Source organism: Quercus robur, chromosome 7 (genome assembly GCF_932294415.1).
Source record: "Quercus robur chromosome 7, dhQueRobu3.1, whole genome shotgun sequence".
Classification (NCBI taxonomy): Eukaryota; Viridiplantae; Streptophyta; class Magnoliopsida; order Fagales; family Fagaceae; genus Quercus; species Quercus robur.
Window position 1 is genome coordinate 3,513,948 of NC_065540.1, and position 16,358 is coordinate 3,530,305.

The 16,358-nt window shown below is 35.7% G+C and overlaps 2 protein-coding genes across 2 annotated transcripts; both read left to right on the forward strand.

The window, feature by feature from the left end:
• Positions 1-57: 57 nt before the first annotated feature.
• Positions 58-9,050, forward strand: LOC126691788 (lipid phosphate phosphatase gamma). Its single transcript, XM_050386950.1, has 2 exons — positions 58-1,048; positions 8,706-9,050. Exon 1 carries the CDS (start codon positions 341-343, stop codon positions 1,028-1,030), a length of 690 nt encoding a protein of 229 aa, XP_050242907.1. The 5' UTR covers positions 58-340; the 3' UTR covers positions 1,031-1,048; positions 8,706-9,050.
• A 2,971-nt stretch (positions 9,051-12,021) lies between these two features.
• Positions 12,022-16,358, forward strand: LOC126691790 (uncharacterized). The gene is made up of 4 exons (XM_050386951.1): positions 12,022-12,797; positions 14,556-15,025; positions 15,599-15,854; positions 15,976-16,358. The coding sequence occupies exons 1-4, from the start codon at positions 12,353-12,355 to the stop codon at positions 16,089-16,091; spliced, it is 1,287 nt and encodes a 428-aa protein (XP_050242908.1). The 5' UTR covers positions 12,022-12,352; the 3' UTR covers positions 16,092-16,358.

The window sequence follows — 16,358 nt, forward strand, 5'->3', positions numbered from 1 at the left end:
CCCAATATCCATCCCCCTAGTACTTACATAGTTACATTAAGATTAAACTAAAAGAAAAAAACCTCTTTTATCAAAACGGAACCAAAACAATAAAAGAAACAACTCATTATCAAAAAATTCATAACCAGGCAGTTCTGCCGTTAACGCAAACCACGCTTGTGTTGTGGGCTCGCGGCCCTCATGTGAACGGCCCTTTACAGTGCAGGTCTTTCACAAAGCCTCTTTTTTCCTTTTAGCGTCAACGCTTTCCCGAGAAACAAACACCACAAAATAATCCATCAAAACCAAAATCCTCCCTCCTCAACCACCATTTTCCCCACCTGAATTGAAACCCAGAATTATGCACCATTCACACACGACGATGCCTCCACCGCCACTGAAGGCCGTGACACTGGTCCACGTGCGGTACCGGAGAGGAGATCAGCTGGGTCACTTCCTAGCCTGGGTTTCCCTGGTCCCAGTTTTCATCAGCCTCGGCGGCTTCGTCTCCCACTTCATCTTCCGCCGCGAACTCCAAGGCATGTTCTTCGCTCTCGGCCTCATAATCTCCCAATTCGTCAACGAGTTCATCAAAACCTCCGTACAGCAAGCTCGGCCCGAGACCTGTGCTCTCCTCGAGATGTGCGACTCGCACGGCTGGCCTTCGAGTCACTCTCAGTACATGTTCTTCTTCTCAGTTTACTTCTCGCTCATGACCTATAAAGGGTACGGGCTGTTTCGCACGACGAGCAAGTGGGCCGTGCATTTCTGGCTTTGGTCTATGGCGTTTCTCACCATGTATTCGAGGGTGTATTTGGGTTACCACACAGTTGCTCAGGTCTTTGCTGGGGCTATTCTGGGAGCTTTTCTTGGGGCGGTGTGGTTTTGGTTTGTGAATTCTGTGCTCATTGTTTACTTTCCGGCCATTGAGGAAAGCGCGTTTGGGAGGATGTTCTATGTTAAAGACACGTCTCATATACCCAATGTGTTGAAGTTCGAGTACGATAATGCCAGAGCTGCTAGGAAAAACATAGCTGCTAAGAACAATTGAGTTGTGGAATTCATCTGGGTATGTTGGAAATTCAATCTTTCTTTCGCTTTTTTTAATGATAATCTAGACATTGGACGTTTACATGTGTGATTAAAGCTAGTTTTGTGTTAGATTTGTTTCAAATTCTGTAGGTGGATATTGTTTGTTTAGAATAAATCAATGAGGTTGGCCTATTTGGGAATTTGATCGTGTTTGATCTTGTAGTTCTTTTATTGATTGGTAATTAGATAGGCACCTAATGGTTTTGAACACACAACCTCATCCTCCACTTTTTTCTTTCTCTTACAAGGGGAAGATGTGCCATTTGAGTTCGAATTCATTGGTATGATCTGTTAGAATAATGGTTGAGTGATTAGACTCACCATTTCCTAACAGCTTAAGTGCTTGGGACAAGCGGTAGTCAAACTATGTCTCCACTCTAATTCCCATTTATAAAAGAAAAAAAGGAAAAAATCCCACATGTTGGGCCCCACGTATCAAGGGGTAATAGGATGATGTTTAAGTGATTAAATTCACCATTTCCAGTTTAAACTTTTGGGACAAGTGTTCAGCTATAGTAAGGTCAAAAAGCAGATCCTCCGATGTTGTGGAATCTCAATTTCAAATTGTTTGGGAGTGCATTAGCTAGTCTAGTTCAACAATGAATTCAGTCTAGAGTGCTATAACTAATGATAGAAGTATTTCCATATCTGGGTTGGCATTGTTTCATGACAACAATGCAATAGGGAGGGAAAAGCTATACATAATAATACAGAGAAAATTAGGGTTGATGGGGGTATCACATTGGGTTGAAACTATTGAGCATGCACGTTTGATGCAGGAAGAGTATGATGGGGGGTGGGGGGTCACTTGAAGATATTTGAGTCTTTTTAGCTTTAAAAAGTGTTACCAAGGTTTTATAGTTCAATCTTCTAATAAATAGAAGTTATGACAACTTTGTAAGACAGGATAGCTTGAATTTTACTATCAATAATATTGCTTTTGGCTTTCTAGTTTCTTTGAGAACTGTAGGTTTTGCTTATTTCCGCATTCAAAAGAGGATTCCCTATGTTTGTCTTAAGAAAAATAAGCTTCAATTACAAATTGAATTAATCCTTGTCTAATGGTGCTCTCATTATGTCAATGATCATGCGCCAACAGTTAAGACCTTTCCACTGCAGTCTTGTTTCTAATGTGTTATTCAACTCATATCCAGTTTTGAAGCTTTTTGGTAGTGTTCTTTGAAAAGGAAGCTCATAAATGGAAACTAAATATAATGAAAATATCTTACATTTAGTATTCCCAGCCTGTGTCTACCAAATAACATAATTGTCCTAGCCATTGAGCTGTTCTTCAAGGGATCTATATTTAGAGAAATTAATATAACAAATGACTTTGATTATGTTCTCCCTCTTTGATAATTAAATTCTTCATGAATATTGTACACATTTTTTTGGTAAAATTGGCTTTTTGTAGGCGGCATGTAATTTGTTGAGCAAACAAAGTTGTAGACTATTACTCTTTTATAGTTTATTGTAGTTACTCATCAGAAAATTGTTTATCGTCTTTTCATCCCAAAATGTAAAATGGAGGGAATTAAGTCATATTTGTGAAGGGTTAAATAGAAGGATTGTAAATCCCTATGGTGGTGCTTGATCATCTACTTTGACAAACTTGTATGGTCTTAGGTTATCCCATCCTGCCCCTTAACGTTCCATCTTTATTTGCAACAATCCAAGCATGCTTTTCACTTTAATATATGCGATAATTTAGCTTTTGTGCTCATAGGATTAATTGATTTGATTTTTTTTTTTTTTTTGGGATGACTGCTGATTTGGAATTTTTTTCCTCTTATTAGTCTCTTACTTTATTTCTTGGTATAATTAAGGCTGTGTTAGAGTTTTCTCCTTTTCATAATGTGTATGCCCCATTCCTAGGAACTTTTGGGGTTGTTAGATGAGCAGTGAAAGAAGAATATTTTATTTTTTGATTTATCTTACTTGTTACTATACCTGTGTATATGTGAACTTTGGAAGATATTGGTTCGGCAATGAAAGAATGGTTTTTTCCCTAATCAAGAAAATAGTGTAGAGACTTTTGAGGAGAAGCATCCTAGAGAAGCAAACTCAATTCTAACTTGAATAATTTTTTATTTGATTTGTATCTGTCTTAAAGTAAGGGTCAATTCATAAATATATTTTATTTTTCTCCCAAATCATAGACATCATTATAGTGTTGGGATAGGGGGTTAGAGAATTAATTGATGATGGGATAAACCTGGGCTTGCGAATGCTGTTAGGCAGGTCCAACCTTTATTACCTAAACAAACAAAAAATACAGAGGTAAATACATCTTAACACAACCTGATCACGTCATTCATTAATAATAACTTTTTTTCTTTGTTTTTTTTTAGCTTGCATTTAGAGGCTTTGAACCCATGATCTCACCCTACATCTTGCTCTTATAAGTGGAGAAGGTGCTATTGAGCTAGAGCCTATTAGCTCTATCGATTATAATTACTTTAACATGGTTCTGCATTTTGCATATACATGGTCATTTGGTGGGAAAAAAAAAAGAGAAAGGAACACCAATGTGAACTTTATTGAACCTGAAGACTTTGCACAACCTAATCCTGGCACTTCATCTTGTTTCAAGTTGAGTTGCTTCTAGGAAGGTCAACTAACAATTCCTCCACCTAAATGAAATATCAACTACCGTCTTTGGTAGCACCCAATGAAATCCAAAAGCTCTAGAAACTACACATAATGTAAGCAACATCTCACAATGGAGCAACAAATGGTCCACTGTTTTCCCACTACACCAGAGCACATGTAACACCAACCTTTAAAGAGAAACCTCTCTTGATAAGATTATCATAGGTTAAAATCCTCCCCCAAGCTGCTGTCTAAACAAAAAAAGAGATCCTCTTAAGGGCCTTGACATGCCAGATGCTCTTCCAAGGGAAAGAAATAACCACATACCCCCCCCCCCCCTTCCAAAATTGAGTGAAAAAAGCCATCTCTGTCAACTGAACAAGCGTATAAGTAAGGCTACAAGTCCCTCAAAGAATATTTTGCACACCATTTATCATGCCAAAACCTCACTCGTGTGCCATCCCCCACAGCCCCACATCAAAGAAACTGCCCTCACCTGTCATAAAACTTTTCCATAGGCTACACCCATGAGACCCTCTAATTGGTTTTGAAATCCAGCCGCCACCCCTTCCACCCCATACTTCGTAGTCATCACTCTTTGCCATAAGTGTTCTTCTCTCCCAAAGGGCCAAAGCGCCATAACTATTTCCCTAATAAGGCTTAATTAGAGCTCCCTATCTTTGTAACCCCCAACACCTGCAGCGTTGGGTGAACAGCAACATCCCATGCCACCAAAGAGGACTTGAACTCCTCTTCTGAGGTACACCTCACAAGAAATTTCTCTGTAATCTCTCGAACTTACTTACCTCAAAAATGGGAATAATGAATAAGGAGAGATAATATGTTGATAAACCTAAGAGTGTGCTTTTAACAATGTCAACCTTCCTTGTCATCCTCTTTCATAAACAGCTTCTTTGATTTGAAGAATTTTCCTTGTATATCTGGCTTCTCATATTGCAAAACCAATCTTTGTTAAGTCACATTTCAAGCTTTGACAACGTAGCTGTATAAGACATTGCCGAATCCATTCCTCTCTTTTTTGACATTGCAATCCTTGCTTTTGAAAGGATAATTTCAAATTAATATTTTTTTTGATAAGTGAAATCATAAATTACTTATAATTTCAAAATAATAATTTCAAAGAGACAAGTGAAAGAGATAATTACACTAGCACATAGAAGGGAGCAATTGACGTTTAATTTCAACAGTGATATTGGCCCTTGGTAATATGGGTCATCTCCTACGTGGAAATGTCGTTGGCTAATTTATCCCACTCATTCTTGAGCCACTCATCACATAAAAAATCAGAGTCTCTGTAGATAGACCGGCAGCCAAACCGACTAGGCAATGCTCAACACAATGCCCGTTGGCTCACCAGGATTGTCTTCACTCTTCCAGGTCATGACATTCATCCTTGCCTTTTTTGACATGGTTAAATCCATTCCCGTGGTCTCCTTTTCTCTTTGAACATTTAATAAGCCCTAAATAAATAAGGAAAAAAAAAAAAAAAACTAATGCAAGGTATCACTTTCTCTGTGTAAAATTAAATAGGTTAGCTGAGGTGGCAAACAATAAATATTTATAGGTAGCAGTGTTTTTCTAACCATTAGTTCTAATAGAAATCCACGGTCTAGAAAATGTGTAACTCTTGTGAAGTTACTTATGGTGGAACTTGAACTCACCTCAATTTTTCTACTGCTTCTAGGTGATCCTTTTCCATTTATGTCGTAGCTAAAATGGAAAGGCTGAAAGGCTCAAATATCTAAAGAATGATTTAATGTTCATTTAATATATATATATATATATATAATATGATTTTATGCTCAATTGGTGCTTTTGGATATTGTAAACATGTCGTAGTTCAAATAATAATTCCTCCTCACATACCAAAACAGGGTAGGGGAAGGGGATGAGGTAAACACTCAAGACCACTTAGTGCATGTGTAACTTGCTCTTAAAAAATGGTATTACTAGATATGGTCTTTTCAATGTTTGATGGCATCATTGAAATAAGCCTACTGCAGTACAAAGCATTAAAATGGGTGTTCTGTCCTCTTACAAGTTCATGCCATCCCCCTCTATTTGGAACCCTATATTAGAAAAAATTGAAAAAAAGTTAGAAGGGTGGAAGAAGTTGTACTTCTCAAAAGGTGGCAGACTGACATTGCTTAAAAGCACACTTTCTAGCCTCCCTACTTATTTCTTATCTCTTTTCACCATTCCTACTGCTTCTAGGTGATCCTTTTCCATTTATGTCGTAGCTAAAATGGAAAGGCTCAAATATCTAAAGAATGATTTAATGTTCATTTAATATATATATATATATATAATATGATTTTATGCTCAATTGGTGCTTTTGGATATTGTAAACATGTCGTAGTTCAAATAATAATTCCTCCTCACATACCAAAACAGGGTAGGGGAAGGGGATGAGGTAAACACTCAAGACCACTTAGTGCATGTGTAACTTACTCTTAAAAAATGGTATTACTAGATATGGTCTTTTCAATGTTTGATGGCATCATTGAAATAAGCCTACTACAGTACAAAGCATTAAAATGGGTGTTCTGTCCTCTTACAAGTTCATGCCATCCCCCTCTATTTGGAACCCTATATTAGAAAAAATTGAAAAAAAGTTAGAAGGGTGGAAGAAGTTGTACTTCTCAAAAGGTGGCAGACTGACATTGCTTAAAAGCACACTTTCTAGCCTCCCTACTTATTTCTTATCTCTTTTCACCATTCCTACACATGTGGCGAACAAAATTGAGAAGCTGCAAAGGGACTTCTTGTGGGGTGACACTAAGACACATTTGTTGGGTTGGGATAAGGTGTGTGTGCCTATTGCTAATGGCGGGTTGGGTATTAGGAAGTTGACCACTTTCAATAAAGCCTTACTTGGAAAGTGGCTATGGTGTTTTAGGATTGAGGAGAATAGGCTATGGAGGAGGGTGGTAGCCTTGAAATTTGGGGAAGAATGTTGGGGTTGGGGGGGGGTTGGGGTTGGACCTCTAAGTTGGGAAGGGGTGTTCATGGGTGTGGTTTGTGGAGAAGTATTCGGATGGGATGGGAAGTGTTTCGCAAAAATGTCCACTTTAAGGTGGGGGTGGGGGATAGAGTGAAATTTTGGATAGACAGTTAGTGTGGAGATCTTCCTCTACATTTGGTTTTTCTGATCCTGTACTCTTTTGCTGCAAACAAAGAAGCTTCCGTAGGATCTTCTTTGTTGTGCCAAGGAGCGGGGAATAGGAGAACTTGGGATGTTCGTTTCATTCGGGGTCCTAATGATTGGGAGGCAGATGTGGTGAATGATTTCTTCCGTCTCTTGGAATCCAATTCTCCTCTTGTCACTGACAGTGATTGAATGAGATGGAACTTGACAAAGAACGGGGATTTTACTATCCAATCATATTATCACAAGTTACTTGGTTCTTGTCCCTTCGTTTTTCCTTGGAAAGGTATTTAGAAAGTTAAGGCACCCTGGCGTGTCTCTTTCTTTGTTTGGACAGCGACATGGGATAGGATTCTTATAGGAGATAAATTGAGGCTTAAGGGCTTTGACTTCGTTGATTGGTGTATTATGTGTCGTTGTTGTGGGGAGACAGTGGATTACTTGTTGTTACATTGTGGTAAGGCTTATTGGCTGTGGTGTTTTGTCTATAGAACCTTTGGGATTTCTTGGGTCCCCTCTGGTAGGGTGTCTGATCTTCTTTTTGGCTAGTGGAATTGGTTGGGGAAACATTTATCTCACATTTGAAATTTAGTTCCATTGTATTTGATGTGGTGTATTTGGAGGGAACGCAATCAGCGGACATTTGAGGATTTGGATAGATCCGATGACCAAATGCTCGCTCTCTTTTCCAGTTCTCTTTTTGATTGGGCTAGGACTTGGGGACTCACATCTAGTGATTCTCTTCCTTTTTTCCTTAGTTCTCTTCTCGTTTGTTCTTAGTATTTTTCTTCTTTTATGTTTGTACCTTTCTGTCTTTTCTTGTACGTTTGTTCTACTAGTGCTTCTTTGCACTTAGCAGTTTTTTGAATATTGATGTTTCTTACCTATAAAAAAAATAAACAAGTTCATGCCATACCAAAAAGTAAGGTGATAATAAGCAACATTTCCATCCTACAAGAAAGGACTTTTTTTTTTTTTTTTTTTTTTTTTTGTGGGGGTTGGGGGGGGGGGGGGGGGGGGGGAGGGGGTGTTATCAAGAGCATTTGAAGGACGTTTTCATGGAGTGAACAGTAAAGGGCAAATGTGGTGAAGAAGCATGAGTAGAATTTTGGGTTAATGCTCTGTGTTGGACGGTTAAGAAATAACATATCTATGGAAAGAGCATAGTTTGATGACAGATGTTGAAGTGGATGTGGGAAACAAGATGAGTATAAATAGAGCATGTGCCTCTAACTAGTTATAGATAATGCTGATTGAGGATAGATTAGTAGTATTTTCAAAAATCATAGTCCTATTTAATATAAAGATTAGTAGTATTTTCATATATATATATATATATATATATATTTATGTATTTTTTTTTTTGAGTTAAAGGTACTATACTAGATTGAGGATATAAGTAATGCTTTAAACTAAACATAAGATCCAAGATGAGAACGAAGTGAAAATTTATTTATTTTAACTGACTTTGTGGTTGGGCAATATTATGTCCCCCATTTTTTGGTAGAAAAGGATAGAGACTAAACAGAGAACCCCGAATAACTTGGGAAGTTATTACATCCGAGGTTTCAAAATCCAAATAGGTTGAATTACTGAAGGAGGATTAGAATAACATACAAAAGCCTCTTCTTGATTACAACCCAACTTAGCTAGAACTAACAATGGAAAGCTTGGAGAATATCTGACTATTTTAGTTCCTTTAATATATGGCAGGGGTAACAAGTTAAATTGATCCTGTTATTCTGAAGCTCTCAAGAAAAAGTCTTTCCTATTTCATGAATTTCCGTTGTACCATGTGTTTGAGGATAAAGAATTCTTTGGATCTTGATATATGTTTATCATTGAAATCACTGTTCTTTGTTTCTCTTGTCAGGTAAATTGAATGACATGATTCAATAAATGTTACTTTTGGTTTGATCTTCATTTGGGGGCGAGGAAAGGCAGCTGTTTGAGGGATCAATACTGGAGTCTAGATTGTTTTATGTTTGTAAAGACCACATATTCTAATACTTGCATAAATTCTACCATGCTGAAGAAGTATTGTAGAAATATATATTTTTGGATACATGTAGAAACTTCCAACATTTAACATGTTTAGCAATCACTTGGATCGTTCAAAAATTGTTTCAACTCATTGAAGGGAAGTATTTGGTTGGGTATTATCTTTTTCATTACACTTTGGCTACAAGGAGTTCTATAAACCTGGTCGTTGATAACAGTTGCATGTATTTCTTGTCATCAATTTAACTGCATCCAGTAACTAGCTACAGCAGCAAAATGAGGTAGGTTGGTATTGCATCTCAGTGAAACTCATTTTGTGTCGAGATTTCTTGCAAGCCTAGTTGGACTATCACAGCATAAGTATATAGAAAATTAAGTAATTCTAGCTATACATGTAATTCACTCTCATGTAAGCTAGAGCTATGCATTCGGGAGGGAGGTGGAATAATAACAAAGATACGAGCTTGTTCACTGATGAATTTGAGTTGACGATTTTTTATTTTTTATATTTTTCGGTGTGATTCAGTCAAAGAACTTTAAATTAAATTAAAATTTGTTGAAAACTCTATGATATTGTGGGTAACACTTAGGTAAAGTTTATTAGATTCTACATGTTAATATGCACAACAATACACGGTAAAGTTTATTAGATGCTAAATGTTAATATGCACAACAATACACGCTCAAAAATCATAATAATTTTTAAAGGAGAGTGAGGTAAGTTATACTACATATAATGCACTCTTTTAAGCAGTGTGGGATGATTAACATTTTATTTTACAAACAAACACACGCCTAAAGCAGAAACACCCCCCTCCCCTCCAAAATAAAACATGTTTCAAATATAAGATAAAGACTAAAATATGAGATATTAAACCTGGTTGATTAGTATTACTTATTCATTCTAGCATATGCCTCTACTCATTCCCATTAACTTTTTTTCCCCCTTTATGATACGCTCTTCTTTGTTTTTTTCTTCTTTAAATAAATAGAAAAATTCAAAGAGACCCTTGAACTTTGGGTCAAAATCAACTTGTTCTTATACTTTGAAATAATAGGGTGTCTTTCCTCTTTAGATAAAGTGGTAGAATTTTATTGCAAAAAACAAAAACTTACAAGAAAAATATAACAGTATGTTGGCAGAGACCAGACTTTCAGAGAAAATCCACTGAAACCAATCCAAAAGCTAACGAGAAATATCATTACAATCTGGCAAACAATTCCTATACTCTCTTACAATTTGACTCACCTAAAAAGCACCGTGACCACTAAGGAAAAGTCAAATCTAGGAGAGAAAACCGACCCCACCTTGAAAAAATAGGAGCTCGATACCAATAAGTTTGTGACAAAGGATGTCAAAACCGAATCGGTTCGAGTCAGATTTTCCTAGAGACTTCATTTAAGGGCTCTAGAGGGTGGCCCAAGAGTCTAAGATGGTGCCGAGTCATTTGGATCACATAAGAGCAACTTCAACAAGTTGACAACCTTATATCTCAAGAACAATTAGTTACAGTAATCTGTCTATTAGAAGCTGCTAATTAGTTGGGCAGCCACTCTTATTTACCATACTAGGGATGATCTTGTTAGTGAGTTAACTAATTGTATTAGCAATAGCTAGTATTAGATTGGCACTCGACTCACTTAACCACACTTAAATCAATCAAGTGAATTATGTGCATTGCACATAACATGAACATATGTCATTTTTCTATTGGGAGTTGAAACCTAAGGCTCCAAGCATGTTTAAGACAAAATTTTTCCATTAAGTTTGCCATAAATCATGCTAAATCATATTCTCTTTAGATAGTTCCATAATTATATTCTCTAATAAAAAAAAAAAAGTTCCATACACAAACAAAATTATAATAAATGTCTACCTTTTTTTTTTTTTTTTTGACAGACATAATAAATGTCTACTAAGTAGAACTACCATAATTATCAAATTTTGTATTTAAACAATAGATTAAAGAAAGAAAAATTATATTTTATTCAAAATTTTAGCAATTATTAACTAATTTGACTATTTTCTTTTTAATGGAAAAATGACTGGTGCACACAAATTTGTGTGTAATTTAATCTGAAATCGCACATTTTAATTTAAAAAATTTTACACACCTTTTTGTGTAAGGACAAAATTTAGCTATAATACTGGTTGTAGAATTTTTTTTTTTTTTTTTTTTTTTTGAGGGGGATATTGGTTATAGCCTTAGTTTACAACTTTATTCAATATTTTTTTTATTGGAGGTAAATTTTGACAAATTTACCATTGGATTACATATTCTTCTTATATTCTCCATGCTTGCAAAATTTTTAAAAAATTAAATATCAATAGCTATGTCATCAATAAATTGTTTAAATTACAAATTTTTGTAGTTTAAAATTATACATAAAATATAAGTTTATACACCATATAGTAAATAATATCCAATTGACACAAAATTTGATATATGTATTAAGAGCGTAAAGAACGTGTAATTCAATGGTCAAAATTTTAAAATATGTTGTAATGTTTATTAATTTTTTTTTTGAGGAATGTTGTAATGTTTATTTTATTGAGCAAGATTGTAGCCTTAAACTACAATAAATTTTGTAATTAAACTTTGTCCTTTATATAATAGGAAGTATGTAATAGACCTCGGTAATTCTTATATGCTTCAAGAGCAATGCTCTCTTCTCTTACACAAGAGGGCACCTAAGTTTTCTCGAGCATTCCCATCAGGTGTGCTGTGTCAAATGCTATTTTATCATATCAAAACCTACTTTATCAATTTTAGCACATCATTTTACAATACGCTATATATCATATATTCTATTTTAACATTACACTACATTAAAATAATAATTAAAAAAACCTAGCTATTATACCATAGCAGTCAAAAATTATACCATAGTAATTTTACAGTACAATTCTACTAGTACAAATTGTTATTTAATAGATAATTAAAAATTTGTTATTTAATTATACAACATGCTACAGTACAATTCTATCAATATAATTGTACTATAAAAATGTTAAAACCTTTAGCACATGAAACACCTCATGAATCTTTTTTTTTTTTTTTTTTTTCTTTGTTTAGTGTGCTAAATGCCAAATATTTGACATTTGGCACACCTTGTTGGAATGCTCCTTCCTCTTGTAATTGGGCTTTAGCCCATGTACAAACGAGAGAGCTCCTGCAAGCTGCAGCCTGCAGGGCGCCGTACACGTGAACACCAAGCAAAATTCAAAAAATTGTTCAAATCAAAATCCCGGATCCTATTATTTTCTCCCATTTAGAAAAATTGCCGAAAGCGGGAAAAAACAAAACAAAACAAAAAAAACCCAAAGGGTGTCACCGTGACAAGTACAGTACTCCCTCCCCCCCTACCAAACCTTCACTCTCTCCTTATTCAATACTCTCTCTACTCTCTTCAACGCCCTCTTTCTCTTTCTCTTAATTCACCATCAAAACACACAAAAACACAAAATCAGAAACTTCGTTTGATATCTCTCTCTCTCTCTCTTTTTTCTCTCACCGGATGTGGCAGGTTCTCTTAGCTGCAGCAGTAGCTGGATCCACAAGCCTCGTCGCCAAACACCTCTTTAACCCCAATGCCAATTCCGATCCCACCGAACAACCCCACAGCCTCAACCCTCAAGCTTCCAAATTGGACTCTCCGCCTCCGCCGACTCCGATTGATTGTAATTTCGAGGAACAAGAACGGGATGGTATCTTCAGGTTTTCGAGTTCGGGGTCTCGATCTAGATCGAGCAACTCGCGGAAGAAACCCGGTTCTCGTAAACTGGTTGGGGCTGCTAAGAAGGCTGGAGACAGATCTGGTCGTGTGGGGAAAGAGAAAGGAGAGGCAGTGAAGGAGATTCAGAGGAAGAGCTCTGCTAGGAAATTCGCTGTTTCCTTAAAGAGAAGGAAGACTAACAAGAATGTCGCTAACAAGTCTGGATCGTCTTCTTCTAATTCTAAAGGTTAGTCACCAAATTGTTGTTTTTCAATTAAGGTTCACTTTTTTACTGTTTCTTTAGTGTAGTATCATTGTTGCTTGTAAATTGTAATTGGGCTCACTGTTTATGACATTCTTTTCTCCAAATTGGAATTGAACTTTAAAAAAAAAAATGCTAGTAAGGAGTTTTATTAAGCTGAACAAAGTACACTGAACCAGCAGACTACCAATAATAATAATAAAAAAATCGAAATAGAAAATTACAATTCAATCCATGGAAAACTAAATTCCATGTGTAGAATTGAAATAGGAGTTTCCTTATAGCAACATAGAGCTCTATGGTGTTAAATATGCTAAAATAGACGTGGAAGCAGAAGTAGAAACTAGAGTGCAACACAAGAGCGTTACGTGGTTCAACTTGACAGCTTACGTTTACAGATCTTTATTATAAGAGCGAAGTACAAATCTTATGTTACAATAAACCCAAAATGGGTATATATAGTAGGCTAAATCTTAGACTAACCATACACTAAAGAGCAACCGCATCAGATCGTGCATTATCTTGCAAAATACAAAAAGTAGTCCATCTTATACATTTTAAGCAAAAAAAGTGTAAGATTGTGCATAAATGCACAATCTCTATGCACTTGTGCATGCAAGGTAGGATGAGGAAATAATAAAAATTTGTAAAAGAATAAATGTTTTATTGAATAGATGTATAGAATAGACAGACTGATGTGGGTGTTTTGTAAAAATGGATATGTAAAATAGAAAAAAAGTAGTTTTTTTTGTGTGCAAAATAGACGGAAAGTTTGCATGAGCTGATGCGGTTGCTCTAACTAAGTAACTATGGTTAATAAGCTTGTAAGATAAGTAGAAGACTTGACTTGCATGCAAGGTAGGATTGGGCTTGAGTCCATGTTATTGGGTTAACATATCTCTAACATATAGAAACTGAATTTTTGAAGCTTCCTTTTCCCGTGATCTGGGTGTAGTGTTTGATACTAAGGACGCATAGATAAGGTTACGTGCAAAGAAATTATCCAAAAGCAATCATTTACTTAGAAATGGGGCATGGGATTTGGAAGCAGTCTTGTTATACTTTATATAAAAGAAAAAATGATGCCTTGAGGTAAAGAAGTTCCGTACTTCCTATAACACAAACGTAAAAAATGATTGCTCCATATTAAAAATTGCAGGGTGATTATATGTAGGGTCATGTGTCTTTGTAAAGATTTCAATAAAGTCTTTATTTACTTATAAAAGAAAAAATGTGTCTTTGTAAAGACATTTTACTAAAGAGGCTGTCTCCATGATTTTATGTTTAGTCTTCAAATCCACATCCTCTGTGATTTCTAGAGAATTCAAGTGACCTAGATGTCTAATCATTTGTGCCATAAATTTAAACCATGTATATTATTACCCTCATCTTTGCATGAAGAATCTTTCATACGATTGATTGCTTCAAAAGAGATTTGTACTAATTGTCCATCAACTTTGTTTATGGTCCTGTAATGAAGCTCTAGGGGTCCAACTCCAAAGTGATAACTAGACAAAAAATGGGTCCCCCCCAAAAAAAGAAGAGAAAATCAATTGTTATTAACATTTTTGTTTGTTTTGTAGACAAATCCTTATCCATGCTTTTTAGTGGACAACTGGACATGCACCAGTTTTCATTTTGTTAAGTCTATTGTTAAATTGCAGTATTTGTTTTTTGTTTTTAAATTTGTGCTTTCTTTTGGTTAATATTAACTTGGAAATCACCTAATGCTCTACTTTACAGAAAGCTCTTTATTTGGCTGGGGACTTGGTGTTGGGATCATGTACATGATGTCAGCAGGGAAAACTGAGATCAGTAAGCTGAATATGGCTGTGGACGAGACTGCAAAAGTTGTTCAGGAATTAAAAACTGAGCTTTACAAGAGAAAATCATCTCATCATCTGCATATTTCGGGTCCTGCTAGTAAAGCTGATGCAAAGTCAAGGAAAAATAATAGCAAGCATACTCAACTTGCGTTAAATAAGTTTAACACACAGAATGTAGACCCTAAAAATTTCAAAATTTCTGGTGTCCCTGTTATTGATGATGGTGAATATGCAAGTAGTGTTCTTACTGAAGAGCCAGAACCAAGGCTACTTGAAATGGATGAACTGGAAGCTGAGTTTGAGTCTGAACTGCAAAAACTTCCTTGGTGCATCATGGAAGCTTCTCAACAAGAAGAAATGAGACCAATTCTGGGTGAGGACCGTGAGGTGAGATTTTTTTACAAGTATTTTTAATTTTATGCCCTTCTATTAGAGTTATTTAACATATAAAGATATTCATACTTACACGTTCATCTTCCCATTTACATTTACGGAGAGTTCCATGCTGATTCTATTAAATTGAGTTCTGTGTCAGTTCCAGATATGGAATTTTTGTGTCTGTGATGCACTTTATATTTAAATGTACACATGTAAGAGTGCTGGACTAAAAACTTAATAATGTCAAGTATTATGACAACTGCTATCAATTATGGTGCACCAAAACTAATATGCATTCCACTTCTAATATCAAGTTTAGTTATTCATCCCTCTCAACTTTCACTTGGCAAAAATCCAAAAGAATATAGAGTTTTAGTACATGGAGCAGGAAACGATACATAGGATTGTTCTATCTTTATGCATGTTAGAATACATCCATACAGGACTTGGCAGAAGATGAATGCCACATGCCTGTGGGCATGGTAATTCATGAAATGAGTCAATTTTTGCTCCTTTATGCTAAACCATTCATCTTTTTAAATTAGATAATTCTATCAGATTGACTTTGAAAATGTTTCCCAGACTGAAGTTTCAGATATGGAGTTACATGAAGTGGAGGGCCAGAATTTGCATTCTAATCAGTTTGATGGAGTGGTGCCAGCTGAACTTGATCAGAAACTTTGCCATTTGCTCATTGAACAGCAGGAAAACCAAATTGTAGAGCTGGAATCTGAATTGCATTCAGCCCAATCCAAACTTAATTCGAAGGAAGCTGAACTCCAAGCATTGAAGGACTGCGTTAGACGCCTAACTAATTTCTCTCTGTCAAACGTTTCCGGTAGGACTGAACTCATTTCATTTAAGCTAATTGTGAAAAGAAGCTTTTGGTTTTTAATAGCTGCAACTATTGTAGTAACTCACTAACTCAAATGACTGAACTTGGTGGCATTGTTTCCTAGATGATGAAACTGAGGCACTTGAGGAACAAAAGCATACCAGTGAATGGGATTACAAGAACCAGACTGAATCTGAATCAAATAAATCAATGGTTGGGATGAAAAGACCTATGGACTAAGCATTGTGTGGTCATTATGTAAGATGATTAATGTATTATATATAGGTAAAGAAAGTAATGTTAGCACCTCCTTTATTTGCACAATGCCTATTTACCAAATATCATCAGCTTGTTCCTTTCTTTGGGCCAAAATAAAAAAACAAAAAAACAGCTTGACACCCCACCCCTCCCAAAAGATAGTATAGTATTAAAAAATTTGTAGTAGTTTGCTTCTCTTGCAATCTGCACATGTAATTTAGTAATTTTATATATGATCTTAATTTTTAA

Bases quoted from the DNA above. Each gene is read 5' to 3' on its own strand.
- LOC126691788 (XM_050386950.1), top strand. From the start codon at position 341: ATGCACCATTCACACACGACGATGCCTCCACCGCCACTGAAGGCCGTG.
- LOC126691790 (XM_050386951.1), top strand. From the start codon at position 12,353: ATGTGGCAGGTTCTCTTAGCTGCAGCAGTAGCTGGATCCACAAGCCTC. The intron at 15,026-15,598 runs GTGAGATTTTTT...AATGTTTCCCAG, and splicing joins TTCTGGGTGAGGACCGTGAG to ACTGAAGTTTCAGATATGGA. The intron at 15,855-15,975 runs GTAGGACTGAAC...ATTGTTTCCTAG, and splicing joins CTCTCTGTCAAACGTTTCCG to ATGATGAAACTGAGGCACTT.